The 24,906-nt window shown below is 43.9% G+C and overlaps 1 protein-coding gene across 12 annotated transcripts in view; it reads right to left on the bottom strand.

Moving 5' to 3' along the window:
• The window catches only part of ANKS1B (ankyrin repeat and sterile alpha motif domain containing 1B), an 870,204-nt gene that overhangs the window by 679,330 nt on the left and 165,968 nt on the right, over positions 1-24,906 (bottom strand). For all 12 annotated transcript variants that reach the window (XM_059726322.1, XM_059726321.1, XM_019480905.2 and 9 more), the window contains 2 exons: positions 10,606-10,722; positions 7,634-7,809 (listed from right to left, as the gene is read on the bottom strand). In XM_059726322.1, the coding sequence (XP_059582305.1) occupies positions 7,634-7,809; positions 10,606-10,722 (293 nt within the window). The remainder of the gene's footprint in view (positions 1-7,633; positions 7,810-10,605; positions 10,723-24,906) is intronic.

Raw genomic sequence — 24,906 nt, 5'->3', positions numbered from 1 at the left:
TTCTTGAACAGGCCTTCAATTAATCTATTCTAGCTAGCTGTTGTAGATTTTCCCACCTGGCTCATCACCAGGGTTGTCTGGAATCTTGTCTCACTCTCCCAATAATGCACCTCACTAGCTCTGCTTTGTTATATGTAGGATAATCTTTTTTGACCCAAGATAGTAATCATATCATTTCCTGATGCATAAGAATTTTTTTAAACGTTCCATCCTCCCTAGTGCTGTTTTACATATTATAAAATATACATACTGAATTCTTTAATGTTGCAAAACCATTTGCCTTGATAATATTTTATAGCAAAATTCCACTGACTGATTATGTCTTCTATTATTAAAAATACAATTATTTCTTCTATCCATTTTACATGAGTAATCTTTTAACTAAATCAACTGTTCCTTGCAGCATAGCGCAGAATGATTAAGAATAACTGGCTAGCTTTTCACAGTACAGTACAATTCATTATTTTTATTCACTTCTATTATATCCGTACTTAATTTTCTACTTTCAAAACTAAATAATCCTTTCCTTTTCAAATCACTTCTCAGATATGAAGCACATGGTGACTCTAATAGTTTTTGTTGCTCTTAGACCCTATTCCTACTCTAGCCTACTTTTCTTGCTTGGAAAGAGTATTCATAAACAATGTCTACAACACTGTATCTCTAGGTTCACTTTATATATTCTCTCACTTCCAATTAATAACAGATTCCCTTTTTTGGACTGCTACATATTAAGAGTGTGTGTGTGTGTGTGTGTGTGTGTGTGTGTGTGTGTGTGTGTGTGTATAAAAATCTTATTCCAAAGTGTGTGATACAGTCTAAATCTTTGTCCTAAGTGTTCACAAAATGTTTTCATTGTGTGCAAGTATAGTTTACTATTTCCAATATTCAAGACATAATTTAAGAACTTTAAATTTATTCTCTTATTTTGCTGTCCAATCCACAGTTATATTAAATAATTTTGCAGTTCAGTTCTTTATAATCCTATACATATTTTCAAATGCTGGACATTATTCTGTAATCAAAATATTTTTAACAGTTCATTTTTTATTTATATTCCATTTAATTAAATAATCATAGGAACAGAGGTCTACAAGGGACGTCCTAGATTCCAAATAGAATCCTTTAATGTAGTATCTAGTATATATTCAGTTCACTTACAATGAAATGTCATTCTTTGGGCAAAGGTTGCAAAGAAATATGCAGGAAATAGACAAGAAGGAATTGGGGGAACATGAACATGCAGCTGCAATTTTCAGCATCTGTAATTTTCTGAAAATCAGTTTTTTCCTACAATTTATGTATACTCTCCAAAACTTTATTTTACTGCTCTTTTCACAGATCCCCCTTCATCATTTCAATCCTACTAGTTCAGGAGGTCACTGAGGTATATCAGAGATGGAAAATTAATTAATCAAAGGAGATACTTTAATATATTCAGGAGGTTATTTAATTAATTCAACTGAGAAGGAACATTGATGCCTTTAAAATTCTGCCTTACTTCCTAAATAATTTCCAGTCATTTCATTTAGAATAGTCTCTTGGAACAAGGTATTTGAAAACATACTAGAAAATATAATACAAGAAATAATTTTAATCTGGCAGTAGGACTGAGTAGAAGTTCTAATATGTGCTTTATACTGTACTCTAATTTCTGTATCTGTGTAATGATATTTGTCTACTACCATTTTCCAGTCAGTATCTCAACACTGTCCTGGTGTTATTAAAATTATCCTTTAACTGTAAGAATTACTGATTTTTTGTATCCTCAATGTGCAGGACATTGGCTACAATGTAAATTCTGGATGCCTGGCATCTAAATATCTGACCAATTCAACTAAAAAAAACACCAATGGTGGTGATGCTACCGCTGCCCATCTTTTACATAATAGTCTCACGGTTAGAGCACTTTTGTGGCAAGTGAAAGATATGGATTTGAATCCCATTAGGCTGAGGAAGGGAGCCAAACTCAATGCTGTCAGAGTAAAGAGGGCTTTGTTACACTATACACTGTAAACTGAATGTTAATTTGCTTAGTGTTGTTCAGCTGAGTGGAGCAGTCACACCTTAAGGAGATAAACCATCTCCACCTGCCCTTCATCTGCACAACTGTGACTTGCCACTACAGACTTGGTGAGCAGGGGCAGGACTAGGAGCCTATGTAAAAAAGGGCTCCGATCCATTTCTTTTCCAGACCTCACCTCCCTGCAATGGGCTAGGCACCACCTATGCTCCAAGGGGTACAATCCTTTTTGGAGCTCAGGGGGTATCTGGCTAGCCCCACTGTGTCCCAGCATCCCCAAGCTGACTCAGGAGGAGCCACTGCATCCTGGAATGCTGGAGGACTTCAACTTCAGCAGAATAGCTGCAGAGAGTGGCCATACCTTAATGGAACAGGAGCAAAATTAGGTGGACTAGAGGTAATCTGCCCTGAAGTGGTGTAACTTTAAAATGAATAATGAGGGCTTTACGCACTTAAAGGTGCAGCCAATCCAGGGGTTAAGAGATCCAGAAGCCACCTAAACTTACCATGTAACAAGGGCCTACCACCCTCCCAGACATGTTTCTGGACTGCTGAGCTTGAGGACAATGAATGAGCTCCAGGGCACTGAAGCAGTAAGCCTCAGAGGTTGGGTACAGGGAAGGGACTTCCTGCCCCAACTGGGCTTGGGAGGAAACTATGAACAGCCTTCCCACCTGCTTTGTGCAACCCCAGCCTGGATGGACAGCACCAAGCCCAGCAGCTATGGAAGTTCAGGGGCTTCCAGTGCCTGCCAACCACAGCCCTACTGGGTGAGCCAGAAAGAGGGACCTGGTGGGCAGACCCTGCACAGCCCAGTGGAATGTGAGGTCAGAAGGAACTGGCCTTGGGCTGCTATACTGCAGCTGTCAAGCTCCACCCTGCTCTAGCCATCCTGTCCTTTTTTTTTCCTCCAGAGCTGCATCCCCTGTGCCATGGCCAGCCAGGTTGCTGGCCATCTGCGTGCCATCTGAGCTCTGGGCAATCCTTTTTGGAGCTCAGGTGACACCCAGCCAGCTGGCAACCCAGATGGGCTCTGGAAAAAAAAAGGATCAGGCCTCTCAGAGCTCAAGCAGCAAGCTGGCCCTACCCCTAACTCCTATTCCTGCCCCTGCTCACCAAGCCTCTACTGGCAAGTCAGAGCTCTGCAGGTAAAGGACAACCAGAGATGATTTTTTGCCTTACGGTGAGACTGCTCCACTAAGCTGAACAACACTAAACCAATTAACATTTGTGCAGCTTACAGCATAAAGCACAATGAGGCCCTTAAATGTCTACCCTCAGAAGCAGGACTAGCGATTTAGGATCACAAGTGAGGGTCCCTAACTTGCAGCCTAAGAAAGAAACCTAAACTCCTGTGAAAAGACAAACATTTGGACAAACTTCTATATTTAATTTTTCCTACATCTACGCATCTCTGGACTTTCTAGATCTCTTGTCAAAGGACTTATCCATACTAGTTTTCCTGCTGTGAGAGCTTCCTGTCACCACTCTCAAATGTACCAGGCAGAGATTTTGTAAACTATAATAGTGGGTGCTCTCAGTGAGCTTCACTACCTCATTTTGGAGTTGCTGTACATGTAGCAGGAACAGCTAGCTTGGCATGCTGAACTGGGAGCGGCAGGTGTTGATGTACTCAGAGGTATCTAAGATTCCCCACTGAGAGCATAGGGACCCTGAGTGCCTGAACAGTCAAACTGGACCACTGTCCTGAAATAAGGCAACTTTTATCTTCATTGATTATTTGAAGAATCTTCATAAACTAAGAGCTTGTCCACAGGCAAAGTGCAGTACACAAAGTACACTAGCTGACATGCTCTCACCCACCTTTCCATCATACTAATTTATTCATGTGCACATGCCCTGAGAATTAAGAACTGATTGAATAAATTATCTCAAAAATAAGACTCGGTGGCACAGTGATTAACTGCAGTTATTCATCACAAAGAGATTTAGATTATGCAATACATAAAAATAAAGAGATGATCTCATGCAAGACCTACATTTATCCATCAAACAGCTACTACATTTGAAGCAAATGACAGTTTCATCAAGAAAGTAGGACAGTGGAATAGAAAAGAGTGACATAGGTCAGAAGCAAGTTGCATTTTGAAAGCTGCATGGGGACAGATGTGAAGCATCTGTTCAAACAACGGTTGTCAGTCATTAAACGCTATGCTTCCCTGTAACCTGCAAAAACAGCTTCCCCATTCCAAGATTCTTCATACTTTTCAGCCTAACTGTTTGAAGTCCTACCATTAGACTGTGATAGATTTGCAAGTAGAATGACCAGCTAGGGAGGTAAAAGCAAGAAATGGATAGTTTCATGTTTTAGCTCTTCACATATATAACCAAAACATGTTAATAATCTATTTTGTTACTACACAATTTCCCTCTTTAGGAATTGACATATTTTTGTTAAGTATGGTAATTGAAGTACAAAAATCACTTTTATGAAAGAAAAGGATTGAAGTGCACGTGTGCAGGATGCAAATCTTATGCATGCATGAGGGTGAGTTATCTCTTGATTTTCTCAGTTTTCGGGATGCTGTGTTTTTATATTGCAAATCAAGAGATTCCATAGTCCATCCATATCAAATAAAAAGATATACAGTAAAAGCCCTGTTTTCCAGCATGAGTGGGGAATGGGAGGGTGCCAATAATCTAAAAATGCCAGTTACCTGAGGCACAGGGGTTTCTGGCCAAACATTGGGGGGGGGGTGCAGCAGCCACACACAGAGCAGGGAGTGGGGGCGTGGCGGCAGCCACTGCCGCATGTGATCTCCCCCCACAACATCCAGCCAGCCAAATGGAAATTCCAGTTAACAGAAACACCAGTTAGTAAAATGCCAGATAACAGGGCTTTTACTGTATGTTGATCAGAGGTACTGTAGGTTTTCTTCTGGCTCAAACATAATAACAGTGGTTCTCCATTCCTTCCTTTTCTCTGCTTTTACTCATACAGGAGACCCTTTGCCACTCGTGGAGGATACGTTCTGGAGATCCCTGTGAATAGCAAAATCCGTGAATACTGACGGGGCCCCACAGCTACCCCGGCTCCTCTGCATCACTTGGGGACCAACCCCTTCCCCCTGAGCGCCGCTGCAACTGCTCAGAGCACTGCCACGGCTGCCTCCAGCAGTGGCACCGGAGAAGATGCTGCCACTGCCTCTCTCTACATCCCTGGGGCTCCCCTCCAGCATCTGGGGACTGACCCCTTCTCCCCCAATCGAGTCCCACCATGGCTGCCTCCAGGTGAGAAGATGTTGCCACCACCTCCCTCCACGTCCCCAGTGCTCACTCTCCACCCACCTCCCGGCTCTGGGCTCCCCTGCGAATATTTGAATCTGTGAACCCGGAGTTCAAGAATAGTGAGGGTTTCCTGTATAGCAATGTTACTAAACACATCCATTATTATAAACAGTGAACATTTATGATTTGAACACGGACTTTACAATAAACTTGCATAAAAATGTATATGGGAATATCAAGCCTGCAAAAAATTTTTAGTGATGTAAGTTACAAATTACAGGTTTGAGAAAAGGGAACTTTACCTTGAAGTAATGTATATGCAAGGGACCTGGAACAAAGTATAAGCTAAAGTAGATCCCCTGTACATGTAAATTAAAGTGCATTTGTCTATTGATCCTCCCTGCTGCACCTCTTTATTTTGGCTCCCTGTCATGTAATGCACACCCACTTACATTTTCTTAGCCTCCTTTAGCTTCATATAGATTCCCTGAACATCCACTTACTGACACGTAACCTCCTCCACATTATTACTATGCCTCTATATTTGGCTCTACCATTTTATTTTGCTGCTTATTTACTTATATATTGCTATAAATATATATAGATATAGATGGATACCACCCATTTTGACTATGTAAATAGAGTTTCTCTTTTTAAAAAATGTATTTTTAAGCACCATGCACTGAACCTCAGTTAAAAACTACCACTCTAACACAGAGGTGCAAAACAAATAAATAAATAAACAAAAAAATCTTACATAAGATGGCTGCTTTTGTTCTTTAAATTACTGAGCCAGACTGCCATCTATTGGAAAATAAATATTTTTAAAATTATGCTGCTTCTTAGCTAAAGTAAAACACCAGAAATTAGAAAATGACATTATCAAAGGCAGTCTCTGAGAGCAAACATGCTTGTATATGAAAAGTCTGTTTATTTAGGCTTGTATAAAGTGAAGTATTTGTCCCACAGTCGTTTACTACAAATTTCCTTGCTGCATTTTCCAGTGCCAGTGCAGGGCTCCTTTCATTCTTTCTACTAAACAATTATACCTGTTTTACTGAATATTTTTGGTAGATACCAAACACTTATACCACAGCTGTGATATAGACTTACATGTCTGCACAAAGCACTTAGCTAGTATTTTGCCTTCCAAGTCCAACCGTGCAACACTCCAAGAAAAAATCCCATACCATTTTCCATAGAACTTCTGCTGAATTCATTAAGTGTTTGGGTAATTAATCTTTTTAGCTTCCTCATTCAATATGTGGCCAGACTTTAACTACTGAATACCACCCAAACCTTGCACCGTATAGAAAAGTATTAATCTATCTGTGGGCACTTTGATGCTATATTTACCATACTACCCGATCCTTTCACAAACAATAAAGAATTTAACTTCTAAACTCACATTAAAGGACTAATATTATAGCTTAATATCACAGTTTATAATAATATATCTTAATATTAAGGTAACAGTAAGGTGAGTGTCCTAATCACCAGATTACAGAATCATGCTCCTCCTTCTGGGCTCTCTCTCTGTCCAGCCTCCTATATCTTGGATTCTTTACTGAACAGGGGCATAACTTTAACAGGACTAAAAAATGTCCCCATGCAGACTAGCCTAAATCCTAATAGTTTCAGTACTCTCCTGCAAGTTAGAAAATGTCGGGTTGGAACCAACTGCAGCTGCATAAACCATCCTAGGAGATGACAATAGAAGACAATTTCCTGGAAGGTAAGAAATGTTTGTTTAAACTTCCCTTAGGAAGAGAAGGAACTTGAACCAAATTGTTCCTCTTCCTGGGTGAGTGCTCTCAGTGTTTTGTATTGTACTTATTTTATTGAATTTTATTGTATAAAAGGTATTATTCACCCCAGAAAGAGATAAAAGAGAGGGGGAGAGGGAGAGGGATAAGAGACAAATTATTTTCAAAGAATGGATGTAGGTTGCTATTTTCAAGAGAATAAAGAATATGTTCTATGCTGTAGATCTCAAATCTGAAGAGAGATCTTGGGAAAGACCTAAATCAGGTGCCTAAACCCAACACCTCACGAAAGTTTTGTATTTGTTTGGCTACCTCTAGGTGGCTCCCTCCTCCCTATGGACTAGAAAGTAAATTTTTTACTCCTATTCATGAGTAGTTTCTCACACAATGGTGCCACTAAAGTCAATGTAGTCATTCAGGTAAATAACTGCACACCTGAATACATAAGGGTTCATACTTATCCCTTCTATCTGTAACAAGCATACTCTATATTATTTTTCAGACTGCAGTTCATATCAATTTTGCTATATTAATCTAATGAATGTACAAGAAGCAATGTAAAATATAAAAGTTATCTGTGTCCCATCATACTTACTATATTAAGTTTTGTTTGGCTTCCACTGGTCACAAGTTCTTCTTCTTCTATCTTACTAAAATTGTCCAGAAAATGGTCTGATATTGTATGTGACAAATCTTCAAAAGAATATTCCTTTTCTTGGCATAGCTTGATTTCATTTAAGAGCTTTGATAACTCTCCAGTCACAGCTTCACCTTTAAAAAGGTAAATAAAATACAATCATGAATTAGAATTCAAAGGATATTTTATTTCTACAAACTTTTTAATAACATGGACTATTTCTTTAATTGTATGCCTTATGGTCCAGAATAGATTGCGACTCTCAGAGCCCTTCTACACATCACATGTCTGCTCTGATTAACATGTTAACTATTATTCTGAAGATGTTATTCCTTTGTTAATGGCTAAATCTCATGATAAAAGGTACCCAAGTGCTAAAGCAACTGGTGTCATATGTTTCTAAATTTAATTATGGGCCAGACTCTAATACATGCATCCCAATGAATATGTACCTCATTCTGCAAGCAGCCCCATTAACACTAGTGGCGCCTTTATAGATAAAGTACAGTGCTATTCAGTATGAGTAAGTCAGAATCAGTCATGAAAGAGGTAGTGACTACACTAAGGGAGCACAGCAGGAACACAAGAAACTATCTCATCTTGTTCAAGTATATTGGGTTCTCCAACAGTAGGAGTCCCTGCAGTCTAGCTAATACAGTGACTCCCCTTTTCCTTTGGGGAGCAAGAGGCTGAAAAGGAAGCACTTCTGCACTTTCTTTCACTCTACAGAATGAAAGTGCAGTGTGCTGTTCCGCCAACACACTGAGGGAAAGAAATCTAATCTCTCCTAAGGGACTGAGTAGATTATGCACACAAAGAATGTACAATGAAGTCTCAGATATGATTGTGTCTCAGTTTAATATCTGTGTTTCTGGTGCAGCTTTGCATTGTCCTCTGTGCCTGTAGACATAAGTAGTAAGATCTAGGTCTAAGGATAATATTTAAGAATATTAAAAAAATATTCATCGTCATGGCTGAGTGTTTCAAAACCAGCAATGGAATCCAATCAATTAAAAAAAAACAACCTAAAACAATGGACTTTCTATATTTAAGACTTCAATTGAGGTTTTGAATATTGGAAGTCAGTGGGAATTTTGCAAATAATCATAACTAGAACATGGTTTAAAAACAAGATTTTTACATAATGCTTTGTATTTAGTCTTCTATTTAGAAAATAATGATTAATAAAAATAAATATTAGAAGAAATAGAAATTGAAAGTTAGAGTAAACAATATTAAAGGCTATTTTAAAACGTCTTTTTTTTTTTTAAAGAAAGTCCACTGAAAGTAAAACCAACCAAACAAAACTTTTCTTTTTTTACCCCATATGCATACCCTGGATGTGGAAAGAATAAACAGAAGATTTGTCACCATTACCAAATAAGGAGAATTTATTCTTAAAATATTTAGTTTGTTGTTGCAGGACAGATCCAATACTCTTATTGAAAAAAATCCTATTAGTCTAATGCCTCTACTGAAGTCAATTGGGTTATTTGTGGCATAAGGTTCTAACCAGCGTGACTAAAGGCATCAAAATGTGGCTCTCAGAAGCAAGTTTAGTTTTCTAATAGAAGCAGCTTTTTTGCAAGCAAAAAAAGTAACTGAAATGAAAAGTGAAATCCTTACTTTTCAGGGAGCAAGGGGATATTTCTTCCTGTGTTGACAGAGTCTAGTGCTTTTCCCAAAGTTGTGGGAAACTTCTACAGCAGGATCGTCAAAGTCATCTGGTCCCCAAACAAGCACTGCACACCTCCTGCAACATGTACCCCATACTGCCCTGTACAACATGTGCAGTGTATGTCCCAGCCCCAGCCCTGTGTGCTACGTGCAGGGCTGCCAATGCAAGAGAAGTTTTTTACTGACAATCTGTAAGTTCTTTACTGACAAACTTTTTTACTGACATGTTTTTAGTGATGCACATTTAACGTAATGTAAATAAAAGTCTTATGCCAGGTCCTGCCCTGCTACCAGACCCCAGTTAGAAAAGCTGAGCTCAACTTTAGGGGTTTAATGCACACTATAGTAAAAAGAAGTAAAAAAGTTTAATCAGCAAGAAGTTTGCTGTAAAAACATTTTTTGGGTTGACAACTCTCCTTGATTGCAAGAATAGTTTTACACTGTGCTGCCCTCAACCACCCACCAAAAACCCCTACTCATCCCCACACCCTGATGCTCCCATTATACCATGCTGCTCCCCCACCCAGCCCACCTACCAACCTTACCAGCCCCACTCCCCTTGTCCCAGCATGGACCTCCAAATAAACCTACCTGCAGCCCAGCGGTATTATAGACAGTCTGGGATACAGCAACAGCAGCAGCAGCAGCACTTGGTTAAGAGAACATTTCCTGCAGGGTGCTATGCTCCCACTCAGACATCAGGCGATGCTGCTGTGCTCTGTCTATCAGAGCTTCAATCAAGCTGCAGCTGCTTAGTGTTTTTACTGATAGGTAATTTATTTTTTTACTGACTTTACTGACATCCATTTTTACTCTGGGTTTTTACTGGCAATCTGGCTTCATGCAGCACACATCAAACCAGCCCCACATCTCATATGCAGCTTGTTGGGCTCGGACAAGTGCTCACCGTATGCAGCATATGGGTCGATTTGGGGCATACCACGTGTGGTATATGGCTCCAGCCCAAAGACTGAATGCATGATTCATTAATAGCTCTTCATTTGTAAGAACTCATTTCAGTTCCTTCCTACATAACACATATTACAGTGCATATTAGAAAATAAACTGATACCTCTTCTGAGGGGTAGCACCCAGCTTATTAATCTTCCTAAGCACTAACTTTTTTACTTCAATATTCCCTTTTATTTCTTCTCTTCCCAATTTATATTTCTGTAAATATATTACTACAAGAATAAATTACAGTATTAGAACCTTTGGCAAAGCTTCTCCAGTCATAAAATGGTTATATTTACTTTTAGTCCTTTGGGATGGAGAAACTTCTGGGGATAAAATGCAAGACTGATGTTCTGACAGTGGACATTCCTGCATGGGTTCCTCTGAAACAGATGCATTTCCTGTTTCCATGTAGTCTGTAATGAAAGAGACACATATCATAACTCCACCCATTTTTTCTGGTCAAAAGTATATTTTGGTCTTTCTGCAATGAATGATTATTTCCTTTTTCAATTTCCCAGGTATATTCTTTCACAAGTGATTGCCTCTCAGTGATTTTTATCTTAAATATTATAAGCATCATAATGACCAGTCACTTCATTTAACTTGCTGAGCATATTAAAAACTCATTTCAGAGTTAATCAATACTAGCCTCTGCAGTTAATTTTTTCTTCTTATTTAAAACATGTGTTAAGCAAATGGTCCATTCTTAGTCAAAGACAGTTTTCTATTCTTTTTTAAAGAGATTTTTTATTTTTATTTAAAAAACTAAAATAATATATAAAAGTTGATATTTCTTATTAATTCTTTAGAGATCAAATACATTGCCTGTGATACACAAGTTTAAAGCAAGAGAAAGTATGCATCCTCCAGAACTATTTGAATTATCAGTGTGGAAAATGTCCTCCTCCAAATGTCTCAAGATTAATCTTTGCTACAACGCTGTGAGAAATTAGACAGTTTATTGTAGCTAGAATGATGAACAGATGAAGCTATATGTAAACTTTATTATAAAGATTTTAATTCAGTCTTCTCATGCATTTCTTCCTGCTTAGCTTAATGGGATACTAACTTTAATGAAGCTTATATTTATATGTACTCTTGCAAACCAAATATTAGATAATAAATGACATATTAATTTATGCACAATGATTCCATTTTTCTAACAGACTGGGCTCTTATGTTAGGCAACGTTATTTTGTCTCATCATTCCTTTGGTTTCATGCATATATACTTTAGGAACAAAAGGCAACAACAGTGCTCAATGGAATATACAGAAAACAGAACCATGGCTGGTATCATTGGTATCTTGCATATAGAATGACATGTTATTACAGAAATCAGACTAGATTGCTTTCTACAAAGTGAAATCTCTCCAGTTTAATATCCATGGTCTGCAGCATAATTATTAACTGGGTTATGAAGCTAAAAGAAAAAAAAAAGAAAAATCTACATTAAAAATAGTCTTCTGAAGCAGAGATTTTGGAATTGACAAGGGAAGAGCATATGCCAGCTAAAGCATCTTAGCTTTCAAAATGCTTTGAAGCTTTTTAAAAGTATATGTTTCCTAGGTGACATTTATACCTCCTCTTCGCTTCCAATGGTGTCCTGCCATATGTTTCTTTATTCTTACAGAATGAAAGGAAAATTTGTTTTTTGCTAATTAATCTTATCACTGAAAGCTTGTCACACAGATATCACTAGAGGGGGCTGTTCATCCCTAGAGCATTAAAAAAAAGAGCAGCAAGTAAAAGCACTATGTGAAAGCCCACTGCCTGAGTGAGATTCTACAGAATATTTCCAGCTCTGTCAACAATGTTGTTTGAACAGTTAATGTAGAAGATTGAGAAAAAAAGGAAAGGAGAACACATCAAATGCCTGAAAAAGGAAAGGCAATGAGGCAGGGGAGTCTTGAGAATAATGAAAGATCGTAACTTTGCCCTCCAATATTCATATCAAGTTGTGCATTTTAAAATGGTATTGTATTTTTTATTTTCCCTCTCAAGGCCCAACAAACTAAAGTGCTTACCTGCTGACAACTAATTCTGAGGAGGGTGTTAAGACAAACCTATAATGTCTCATACATGTAGACTAAAATCTTGCATTTTAACTTCCAGCAAATCTCCTCAAAAAACATCAATGTCCTTTAGCAAACAATATGGCTGTAGATTTTTTAGAATTTTAGCTTATGCTTACAGAAAATCCTCTCCTTATGAGACTTCACAGAACACATCTTTTATTTAGAGTTTTTAATTGAATAATGGATTTTCTCAATAACTTTACCTAAGAAAGAAAGTTCTGAGAAATAACTATAGTTTCTCAGGCTATGATAAATTTTAATATCCAAACTACAACAGATATTAAAGCCTCAACTCCTATCTTACTTTTACTGACTACAAAGAGCCGGAATTCAGTGATTGCAGAAGGATGAAATCTCATCTTCAAATCGCTGCTCAAATTTAGGAGAAGCCTACTGAAAGATGTCACTTTTTCTGCAAGGGAAGCCAGAATCTCTATGCCTAAAGAAGGGTGTTTGTTAGTTGGAAAAATGGTTCTTTGCAAGCTTTCGGGCACAAACACCCTCTCCCTTCTTAACCCCCGCTTCCCCAGGGCACACACTAAGGTATGGGGGAATGCAGTGTGAGAAAGACACATGCCTCCATTTAAAACGTTGAGGTTGCCAAACTTTTCCTGTGTTTAATAACGAAAACATTTTGAACATTGTCCATGTCTCAGCTTGGCCCCTCCTCTGAATTAATAAAAACAGCAAATCTTTGGCCAGCAATGAGATGGGGTGAGGGTAGGGGTTACGTACAGGGAGACAGAACCTGGAAGGAGGTTTGGGATTAGGGGGAATGCTGTAGGGCCTGAACTGAACAAACATGAAACCTTAGCATGGAGGCATGGGGTGCAGGGCTTTTAACCTTGCACCTTGCTTTCGGGGGTACAGAGTTAAGGCAAGGAACTTCTCCATGAAGGAGCTGGACAGCTGCATGATCCCATACCCAATGTCTGTCTGAGACAGCTGCAGCCCAGGATGCATTGCTGAAGCAGGTGCCAAAAACTGTTGGCCCTCCCACATGGGACTGCTGTCCCCTCAGCCCCTGAGGGCCATCTCCGCCTTCAAGGAGCATGGACCTGTAGCCCTCACAGAGGCCTGGGGCTCATGTCAGACAGCTGGCCCAAGCTGGGGGGCTTCCTATCCCTGCCAAGGGTGTTCTGCTCCCCTACAATGGGACCCAGGCTAGGAGTGGGACCATGGGGAGTGGAACAGCTTCCCCCAGGCCTCCCAGAGGAGGGGTGCACAAGCTGGAGCCATAGGTCTCTGCTGCCAGAAGCTACTCCAGCAACCAGTGGGACTCACTGAAACCTGGTGGGATTCAACCCATGATTGGGCGGTAAACATCAAGGGCTACAGACTGTTCAGGAGGGATAGAATGAGGAGGTAAGGTGGGGGTGTGGCGCTGTACGTCAAAGAGCAACACACGTCCTCAACAAACAGCGTGGGGTCAGAGAAGGGGCAGACTGAAGTGCTCTGGGTTAGAATACAAGGGGGCTGGGGGGAAAGGGACTTAACAGTGGGTGTCTACTATCAACCACCCAACCAGGGGGAACAGCTGGACCAGGAATTCTCAGGTCAGCTTGCAGAGGCAGTTATGTCAAGGGACGTGGTCATCATGGGTGACCTAAACTACCCAGATATCTGCTGGGAGGAGCAGTCAGACAGGTGTGACTGCTCATGTGGGTTCCTAGCCAAGATACAGGACCTCCACCTAACCCAGGAGGTGCACAGTCCCACCAGGGGAAATGCCTTGCTGGACCTGGACCTGGACCTGGACCTGGCCACAGGCGATGATCTGGTGAGGGGACTGCAGGTTCTCAACCACTTGGGCGATAGCAATCATCACCTACTGGAATTCACCATCCAGAACAGGGTGTCAAAGGCCTGCAGCAAGGCAGCAGCCCTTGATTTCAGGAGAGCCAATTTCAATGAGTTAAGGAGATTAGTCAGAGAGGCACTGAGGTCCCAGAGGGTGGGGGAGTTGGGAGTCCAAGACGAGTGGTCGCTTCTTAAGGAGATGATCCTCCGAGCCCAAAGGGAGACAGTCCCAATGGAAGTCAAAGGGAGCAAGAGTGCTCAAAAGCCCCCATGGCTCACCAAAGGCATTCAGGAACATCTGAAAGCTAAAAAGGAGGTGTACACCTGATGGAAGGGAGGGCCCATCACCAAGCAGGATTATACCTCCATTGCTCAAGACTGTAGAGGAGCTATTAGGAAGGCTAAGGTGGAGACAGAACTAGGACGAGCAATCAAAAATCAAAGATAACAAGAAGTCCTTTTTTAAATACATAGGGAGTAAAAAGAAAGAATTGGGTAACATGGGGCCCCTGCAGGACACGCTTGGCAATCTGGTGGTTGCACCAGATGATAAAGTCAACCTTTTTAACAAATTCTTTGCCTCCATTTTTCTGAGCAGGGACTAGGACAATCCCCACAACAGGATTCCGGATGGACTCAGGAGAGTCACTGTCACACCTAGGGTCAGAGAGGACCTAGTTAGGGAACTTCTGGTGGGGCTGGATGTGTTCAAATCAGCAGGTCCAGATGATCTCCACCACAGGGTGCTGAGGGAATTGCCCCAGGGTGCTGAGGGAATTGGCAGAGGTTATTGCGGGACCCCTGGCACGGCTTTATGAGTGCTCATGGTGCTCTGGCCAGGTGCCAGAGGACTGGAAAAGGGCCAATGTGGTCCCCATTTTCAAAAAGGAGAGGAAGGAGGACCTGGGAAACTATAGGCCCATTAGTCTTACCTCAGTCCTGGGGAAGCTCTTTGAGAAAATTATCCAGGAGCACCTCTGCGAGGGACCAGCAGGGGAGATTATGCACAGGGGCAAACAACATGGGTTCATATGGGACACATCCTGCCAGACCAATCTGCATGCCTTCTACGACCAGGTCACAAAATCCTTGGACACAGGTGTTGTGGTAGACATAGTCTTTCTGGACTTTAGGAAGGCCTTCGACACTGTCTCTCACCCCATTCTCATTGAAAAATTAGGCGACTGTGGTGTCAATACCTACATGGTCAGATGGGTCACAAATTCACTGGAGGGCCACAGTCAGAGAATGGTGGTGGACAGGTCATTTTCGACCTGAAGGGATGTGGGCAGTGGGGTCCCCCAGGGCTCAGTCCTTGGGCCCGCACTGTTTAATATCTTCATCAGTGACTTGGACAAAGGGGTGAAAAGCCCCTTGTTCCAATTCATGGATGACACTAAGATGTGGGGAGAGGTGGGCACACTAGAAGGGAGGGACAAGCTACAACTAGATCTGGACAGGTTACAGGGGTGGGTGGATGAGAATAGGATGGGTTTCAATACTGACAAGAGCAAGGTACTGCACCTAGGGAGAAAGAACCAGCAGCATACCTACAGGCTGGGGAACTCCCTTCTCATCAGCACAGAGGCAGAAAAGGATCTTGGGAGTCTTTATTGATTCCAAGATGAACATGGGCTGCCAATGTGAGGACGCAGTCAGTAAGGCTAACCACACCTTGTCATACATCCACAGATGGAGGGAGGGAAGAAGGGAGGTCTGGGTTTTTTTTGACAAGGGCAGAATTTTTTTCCGTGCAAGCGCTTGGGGTATCTTAGGCTTGAATCTCCCATGGAACACAGCATGGTCCTGAAAGAAATGGCAAGCACATGTCAATTATAAAGATTTATGATCCCATTGATTTATGATCCCTGGCTAGGCTCCAGGCTTAGGCACAGGTGGGGCAAAAGTAATCAATTCACCCTCCCTGCTAAACCCCAGCATTCCCAGCCCCAACCCCTTGGTGGGTTTCTCAGCCATAATGGCCTGAGAGAGGGCTATGACCAGAGTGGGTGGCCTGTGGTGGCTTTGGCTCTCCTCGCTGCTCCTTCCTCCCCCACTCTGGGGGTTCTGCATTTCTCCTGGGGCCTGGGTTCCTGTCACAGTCATGTGGAGATGGGGTAAAATTTACCATGACAGATTGCACAGCATCCACACGTGTGGCCTGAAGTACCAGGAGAACTGGCTGCAGGTCTTGTGGATTGTGCCAGCACAGCAGCCACTGCACTGGTACAGGGGGGCGGGGGTTGGCATGTTCTCTGTGCCTCTGGGAAGAGCACAGAGATGTGTGAGGAATAGGGTCATGGGGCCTCCCTCTATCTCTTCCTCCTCCAGCATGGTCCCCGTGGGGAATTCTTCTGAAACACCCCTGATCTTGTGGGTCAGGAGGGGGTGGTGGGGAGTGCGTCTGCCCTGTTCTTGGTTAGGATACAGGACAGGTCCTCATAGAATGACATGGTCTGCCCCCAGCTCCCAGACCACTTTCTAGTGTCAAGCATGTGGTAATGTCTCCTTATCAACGTGGTCTTGGTGAGTCATTGCTCAGTCTCTGTTGTGATCCCTCCCCTGCATCTGGTGGGCAATGAATGTGCTTGAAGATATCTCTGATTCAATTCCCTATCTGGAGCTGGTGCTGGATTTGTTTCTCAGCCCAGATGGTGATGAGATCTTTTATTTCCCCAAAATGCCACTTGTGTCCCCACATTTGGGGGTGGATAGGCTCAGTTCATCTATAGCCCATGATGTTACCCATATGTAGATGATCATCTGGCTGCAAGAGGGTGGGTGGATAGACAGATGGAAGCAGCAGCAGATGTGTGAGGATGCAGTTCTTGGTGCATGGTTCTTGCTCTGACTTCAGAGGCTTGGGGCCTCTGCTTCCATGTCACCTGGGCTCTGCTGTGCAGGTCACCTCCCGAATCTTGAAATGTTCAGGGGCCCACTCAGGCTGTAAAATTCAAAGGTCTGCAGCCCACATGATGCCTTAGGATCACAGGCATAGGCGATGAAAAGTGGGGGGGCTAACAGGGCTCAACCTCCCCCAAACACAAGGCAGCAGGTAGGGTCCCAGGGCAGCCCAGACACACACTGTGCAGCCAGGATCACAGCCAGCTCAACTGGCAGGTAAGTTTCTTTAAGTCTCCTCCCTGGGCTTGCGGGGAGGGGGGCAGATAGAAACCCCCACAGTGCAGGAGAGAGTGGGGTAGGGGCAGGAGTGAATCATTTGCCCCTGCCCTGCTCCCTGCTGCACTATGGGGATTGCCCCATGACTCGGCCCAGCCGGGGCCCCATTCATGGGGAATGGGACCCCGGCTGGGCTGGGTCATGGGGCAATCAGAGCCTGGCAGCTCATCCAGGGGTGTGGGCAGGTAGCTCCTGTCACTTTGCGCACCACAGGGGAGCTGGGAGAAAGGGGGTACGTTTCCTCTCCTTGGCTCCCCCACACCATGAGCCTGGACACTGTGTCCTACACACTAGCCCAGCTGGGGTCCCATTCACGGTGAATGGGGCCCCAGCCGGGCTGGGTCACGGGGCAATCAGAGCCCAGCAGCTCCTTCTGAGGCGGGGCATCAGGGAGCCAAGGTGGAGGGCACGTGGCCCCGAATCTGTGCAAGAGGCAAGGGCAGGCTTCAGCTATGGACTGGGTTTTGCCTGCATGCCTCGCTGCCGCCTTTGAAAGCAGCATAGCATGGCGCCTTGTGCCTCGCTGTCCAGCCCGCCCAGCAGCAGACACACATGGAGCTGCACTGATTTCAAAGGCAGCAGCGAGGCATGCAGGCAGGGAGCAGAGGCTGAGCCCAGCCCACAGCTGCAGTCCGCCCTTGCCCCATGCAAATATCAGGAGGCCATGTGTCCCCCCCATTGGCTGCCCAGTGCTGTGCCTCTGGAGAGTCGTTGGGCTGTGCTGGGCTGTTCTCAGGGATGATGTGGGACAGGTGCAGGGGTTCTGCAGGCGCTGTCCCCTCCAGCCTGGCAGTCCAGCTGAGGTTGGCCCTGTTTTGGCCCCCAGCTCCAGGCCCCCCCAGGCGGTGCAGGGAGGCAGCTGGGGTCAGTGCAGGGCTGTGGGGTGGCAAATTATCAAGGCCTGCCAGTCCAGGGCAACCACCCAGGGCACAGGGCAAGGGGAAACTGCACAGGCGTAGCGGGCCATGGCCCCTATCCCGGGCCTGACTCTGCTCTTCCCCTCATGGCCCTTTCCCCTACTCCCTCCCCTTCCCCCACAGACTTTCCCATTCAGTGGGGGGGGTGCTCACATGCACATGCATGCTCAGCCCCCCAAAATCATTTCTCCCACTGCCTATGATCACAGGATGTTGCTCAGTTCACCCTGATTTGGAGGTTCAGTGTTCCCCCAACCACATCCCCCCCACACACACTAAACTGCCTAGTTTATCATCTACTAGCTTGATCTGTGAGGAAGGAGAGGGGGAGTCAATCTCAACTGGATTTGCATGCAATACATAGCAGGAGCCTTCCTTCCAAAAAAAAAAAAAAAAATTTTTTTTTGAGTAATAGCAAATATTTAGGGCCCAACTCAGCCACCCTTACTTTACACCTTTATAACATGGAGGACCTTAGTGGATTCTATTTAGTGGTATGTTATGAATTTCAACCCCAAATACTACTTGCCAAATTTAATTACATTTCATTTTTTTCCCTATCACATAACTAACACTGTACAAAGCCCCTATTTTGAGATTTTAATATAAACTAACTGAAACCCACAAAACATTTGTGATTAAATTTCTATTGCAAAAGTATTTCTTTAAATAAAGGATTTTTAGTTATCCTTTGAACAAATACTTCAACGGAATCAAAACTTCTCACCCTCAAAAAGGCAAAAAAGCCGTCCATGTGTAAACACAAGCTTAAGAATATAAATATATATTTTGTCAAAAGCCTGATCTTGTGATCTGCTTATAGTCCTAGAATAAGATCTGGAGAAGGTAGCAGGGACAGCGCATGGGGCGCTGGAAGCCCAGGCTTGCTTGGGGAAGCTCGGGCTTTCCAGGCTTTCTGTGCCCCTTGCACTGTCCCCACCACCTTTTCTGGGTTGCCAGCACACCCAGCTGCCTTCCTGCCACCTTCCTGGGGCAGCCAGTCCATTCCCAGGCAGTCCCATGTAGTGGGGAGGTGACTAGGGCAGTGCACAGGGCACTGGAAGGTCGCCAAGCCTGAGCTTCCCTGAGCACACCCAGGATACCAGCGCCCCATGTACTGTTGGATCTGTCAGGTACTGCCTGTGTGCTCAGGTTGAACCCACACAGCTACCACCCTGGGCAGCCCCAGGGGGCACCTCCCCCATCCTCCTCCCTGGTGGCGGGGGCAATGGAGTGGACAGAAGGGGGAGGAGAGGCCAGCTGGCCTCGCCCCTTCTGTCCTTCTCATTGCAGGTGGTGACGATGGAGCAGAGAGGGGTTGAGGCCACTGGAGCTGGCCTTGCCCCCTGCCTTACTCCTTGCAGGTGACCGTGGCAGTAGCGTGGGGGGGGGGGGAGTGGGGTCAGGATGCTGCGGGGGGGGGGTGAAGTCACTGGCTCTAGCCTTGGCCTGCCCCTGCCACCTTCCATTGTCATCACCTGCATGGCCCAACGTGATGGCGGTGGGGAAGAGTGGGCCTGGCCCCGATGCAGGGGAGGACCAGGGCCAAGACTGGGGAGAAACTGGACTGCCATGGCAGGGGGAGCAGCAGGCCTAGGCTAACCCCAGGGCAGTGCGGGGGACAGGAGGAGCGGGCTCGGAGCTGACATGGGGGAGAGGCAGGAAGTGGGGAAGGAGCGGGGCTGGGCCTGAGGGAGGAAGGAGAACTGAGCCCGAGCCGAGGGAGAAGGTGGCCCACCATGGTGGTGGGGAGGAGCAGCGGGCCTGGCCTGGCCTGATGTGGCAGTGGCTGGGGGAGGAGAGGAGCAGGCCCGGACCCCAAGCAGCAGGTGGGAAGGGGGGAGCGGGCCTGGATGGGTGAGGGCATGGGGCTCCATCCCCGCCCACTCCACCCTCCCTCGCCCATCATTGTTGACAGGCAATTGGCAAGTTATAGAAATAGATGTCATAAGTAAGGAGGTACAAGGCATCACACTGTCAGGTGGTTGTTTTGCATTCTTACAAATTTCTTTTGATATTTGAGAAATAAATATATCTAGATATGTAATTTATAAACCTGAGCAAGGTAGAAAGTTGGGATGACTCATCATGGAAAATGCAGGATCAAAAGGCATATGATTTTAAAAGGAAGAATGTTACAGAGGAAATCCAAGACAGAGATAAGGGAAAATCGTCTCTCATTACTTTCCATTATCTGGACCTATAACCCTACAACAAGAGACATAAGCAGAACTATTCTAGTGTTGGAACCAAAACCATATTCCAGTTTACATACACCAACCCAGGAATCACCCTAAACACACCAAGAAAGCTGTAATTTACAACCAAGCTCTCCAATACCACCAAGTTTGCACCAAGGAGAATACCTGTGATCACCACCTCACAAACCTCAAAAGGCCCTTCACCTAACAAGGACACTCCTCAAGAAAGATAGATCGTATTTTTGAAAGAGCAACCCAGATATCACGCAAAGATTTGCTGCAGTACAAAAAGAAAAAATCCTCACAAATAGTACACCATTAGTTATGACATGCTACCCTTCCCTGGAACCTACACAGAAAATAGTCAAATAATTACAACCCATACTAGAAGATGACCCAATTCTTAAAGAGATCGTCCCAGAACCACCCACCCTAGCCTTTAAACAAGCACCAAACCTCATCACCAGAAGCAAACTCCCTATGACCCAGACCATACCTAATGGATTCAGACCATGCCAGAACACGAAATGCAAAACCTGCCAACACATCTCCAACACCCCCACAATAACTACACTCCACAACAGAACCATCACCATTCCTGGATCTTACACCTGCACCTCCAGAAATGTCATGTATCTCATCCAGTGCACCAAATGCCCTGATGGAAAATATGTGGGAGAAACCAAACAATTACACATCAGATGAATGCACACCAAAAATCTATCAAAGACAAAAATATCCAATTACCTGTGGGTGCACACTTCTCACAAGACAGTCACTCCCTCTCCAATCTCTAAATTCTAATCCTCAAACAGAACTTACAAAACACCTTTTGTAGACGAGCCTACACACTTCTGTTCATAAATCTACTGGATACAGAAAATCATGGACTCAATATAGACATTGGATTTATGACACATTAATCTCCCTGACATCTGATTCACCGGGTACCTGCCTGACCTTATCATTTACACTTCACCACCCCCCTTCCCTCCCCTTCTTTGCTACCCTTTGCCTTTCTAATTTTCAGGAATTTACTTTTTCAGACTACTTCTTTTCTACCTTGGAGAACTCAGCTACAGCAGTCTCCCTTACTTACCTCTGGCATTATTTCCCCCTTGGTCCCCACCTCCTCTCCCTTCCCTACCCATTGTTTTCCTAATTTCCACTTATTTATAGTCTCACTGATGTCTTGCCACACTTTTAGCTTCTTTCATTCCTTGGAGATCTCAGAACAGCAGAGACTCCCTATGCCTGAAGAAGGGCGCTTGTGCCTGAAAGCTTGCAAAGAACTTTTTTTCCAACTACAGTAGTCAGTTGGTCTAATTAAATATATCAGATCTACCAAAGGAACCACGCCTTCCTTAGTAGCTTCATTCACCCCTGAATGTTCCGTCTTCTCTCCCCTGCTTCTCCCAAACTATAGAATTTTTGCATACTTGTAACTGCTCTTAATGATTATCCAGCTCAGGCCAGAGACAAAATAAGGGCAGGCTAGAGATGTACCTTTTAGAATAAACAGCACAGTAAAAAGACCCAATCCTGCACCATTTGAAATCAAGGGAAAATTATCTAAGTTTTGGAGTTTATTGTTAGTACAGTTCAGAAACTTGCATGTGACCAAAGGCCTGTGCAATAAACTTAACCCCCCTCTCACCCAAAGTTCACTGCACCATCCATTAGACCTCTTCAGAAAACATATACTTGGAAGTGTAATTGCCACGATTGAAAACATTCAATGCACTTTAAACCTTTGAACAATTTCTTGGTAAACAGTGTATTGTCCTCGGCTGTGGGATCAAGGCACCAGTGTCTTTCCTGCAAGCACACAATGCCTCCAATTGGCTGGTAATGTCAGGGCACCAGCTAATTAGGCAATTAAAAAAAACCTGGTGGAATATTGACACAGTACTAAATACCTGGTGATCCTAAATCATCCTTTCTGGGGCATGAGTTGGCAAATAGGACCACCAGACTGCTTCCACTCGCTAGGTCTTCAGCAGAGTGACCCTCTCTGTCTGGTGGCTTGCAAAATTCTATATAGATTTTAGGAAAGCTACTTGGTTCAGAAGGGGAAAAATCAAGTAGTTTTTCTGTTGTAGGCAGCAGATTGGGAAGGCAGGGGAAAAGTTTCCTCTCCTCCCATTGAAGAATGTGAGTTTTTTTCCTAAGCAGAACATCACATGCTGTGTCCCAGAAGGGGTTTTGTTTTTGTTTTTTGGGTTTTTTTGGGGGGGGGGGATGGGGGGGAGGTGGTTAGCTCTAGGAAAGAAACACTACATTAAGGCTTTAAGACCATTGGATGTTACCATTCATATAGCCAGGAAAGTGACAACTGAACATCAATAGCTAATTAAACAATGTGAGAGCTTGACAAAAAAAAGCTAGCAGCCATACATATGTATCTATAGGACTCCCAGCAGCATACCTCAAACTCCGTAACCAACTGTCTGAACCAACTTTCTATCAAGTACACATGGTTCAAAACCATTACTTGAGTCACCAGGATTATTAGAAATTGGCTTTAAGAGATAAGAACAGAGAAATACTCTCTACTTCTTTATTGGCCACTGAATGCATCCAAGGTTTCTGGGACTGTGTGTCTATGAGCTGGACTCACGGGTTTCTGGTCCTGCATTATGTATTGAGCATAGGCATTGTAAGTGCTTCTCACAATTTACATTTTACACATGCATTCTGTTTCCTCAGACAAGTTGGAAAGAAGTGATGCTACATATTAGTATGCATAAGTGTGCCAATGTAGATTTGGGGCATGTTCAAGTACATTTTTAGTTCCATTAGAGAACTTCCCCATTGCCAGCAATCAGTGCAGATGAATCAGTTCTTAAGACAGGTTAACTGTGAGCAGAAGTAAAATAGCAGCAGACCCACATTCAGCACTTTCTCACCTGTACCCATGACAATATGCAATAAGAGAAATTCAGCGATAAGCAGTTTTCTTTGTGTGGATGGATCTCTGCCTATATATCAACATATACTTACAGATTTTTCATGATTACTCTTGTTTTTACAGTACATCCTTTTGTTACCTTTTGTAACTTGCCTATTGTCAAGGATATGTGCAATTTCAGTGCATCTGACCATACAGGCAGGCCTCTTCTATGGACAGGGAGATTTAAAATGTCTGAGCACATGACCAAACGAGGGTGTGGTACTTTTATCCGGCAAAATCCCCTCTGCTAAGAGCTGACAAGACCTAGATAAATCTGATGCACCAGAAGTCAGGGAGGTCAGAATCAGAGCATCTCAGTCTGTTCTCAGTGGACAAGCAGCAGAGGGGAGTTTGGGGCTGTAGAGCACCCCTGAAGCTGAGGGAATACTCTGAGGACCATGTTTCAAAGACAGAACTGACCACATCTAGGGTGAGGGTATGTTACAATTAATCATAAAACTTAGCCAAAAATTACTGAAAAGTGAATATTATGTTTCATCTCTGCCAACTGACTCTTTTGCAGAAGACAAGACACCTCAAAAACATAAATACAGTCACACTTGAAGGAGACTGATGGGTAAATAGCTTGGTGCAGCGGGCTGGACCTGATGATGGAGAGCACCCTCTCCAAGTTCGCTGATGATACCAAGTTATGAGGCAAAGTTAGTACACCGGAGGGCAGGGAGAAGATTCAGGCTGACCTGGACAGGTTGGATCAAGGGGCAAAGAGAAATAGGATGCAATTTAATAAAGATAAATGTAAGGTACTCCACCTAGAAAGGAGGAACCCCCAGCACACCTATAGGTTGGGGGTGTCCTTCTCAGCAGCTTGGAGGCAGAGAGGGATCTTGGAGTCATAATCTACTCCAAGATGAACATGAGCTGGCAGTGTAACGAGGCCATCAATAAGGCCAATCGCACCTTGTCGTGCATTAGCAGGTGCATGACTAATAGAACAAAGGAGGTGACGCTCCCCCTCTATGCAGCACTGGTCAGGCCGCAGTTGGAGTACTGTGTCCAGTTTTGGGCGCCATACTTCAAGAGGGATGCGGGGAATCTCAAGAGGGTCCAAAGGAGGGCCACTCGCATGTTTAGTGGCCTTTATGATAGGCCCTATGGGGGGAGGTTGAGAGAGCTGAATCTCTTCAGCCTTCACAAGAGACAGCCAAGGGGAGATTTTTTGGCCTCCTATAAATTTATTAGGGGAGGTCAACGGGGAATAGGGGAAGCGCTGTTTACTAAGTCACCCCAGGGAGTGACTAGGAATAACGGGTGTAAACTAGTTGAGAGTGGATTTAGGTTAGATATTAGGAAGAATTTTTTCACAGTAAGGGTGGCCAGGATCTGGAATGGGCTTCCAAGAGAGGTGGTGCTATCACCTAGCTTGGAGGTCTTCAAGAGGAGGCTAGATAGTCACCTGGCTGGGGTCATCTGACCTCAGTCCTCTTTCCTACCAGAGGCAGGGGGTC

The sequence above is a fragment of the Alligator mississippiensis genome, chromosome 4, assembly GCF_030867095.1.
Source record: "Alligator mississippiensis isolate rAllMis1 chromosome 4, rAllMis1, whole genome shotgun sequence".
In the NCBI taxonomy this organism is placed as follows: domain Eukaryota; kingdom Metazoa; phylum Chordata; order Crocodylia; family Alligatoridae; genus Alligator; species Alligator mississippiensis.
Note: the sequence above shows the minus strand (reverse complement) of the source record. Positions and strands in the feature narration are given on the sequence as shown.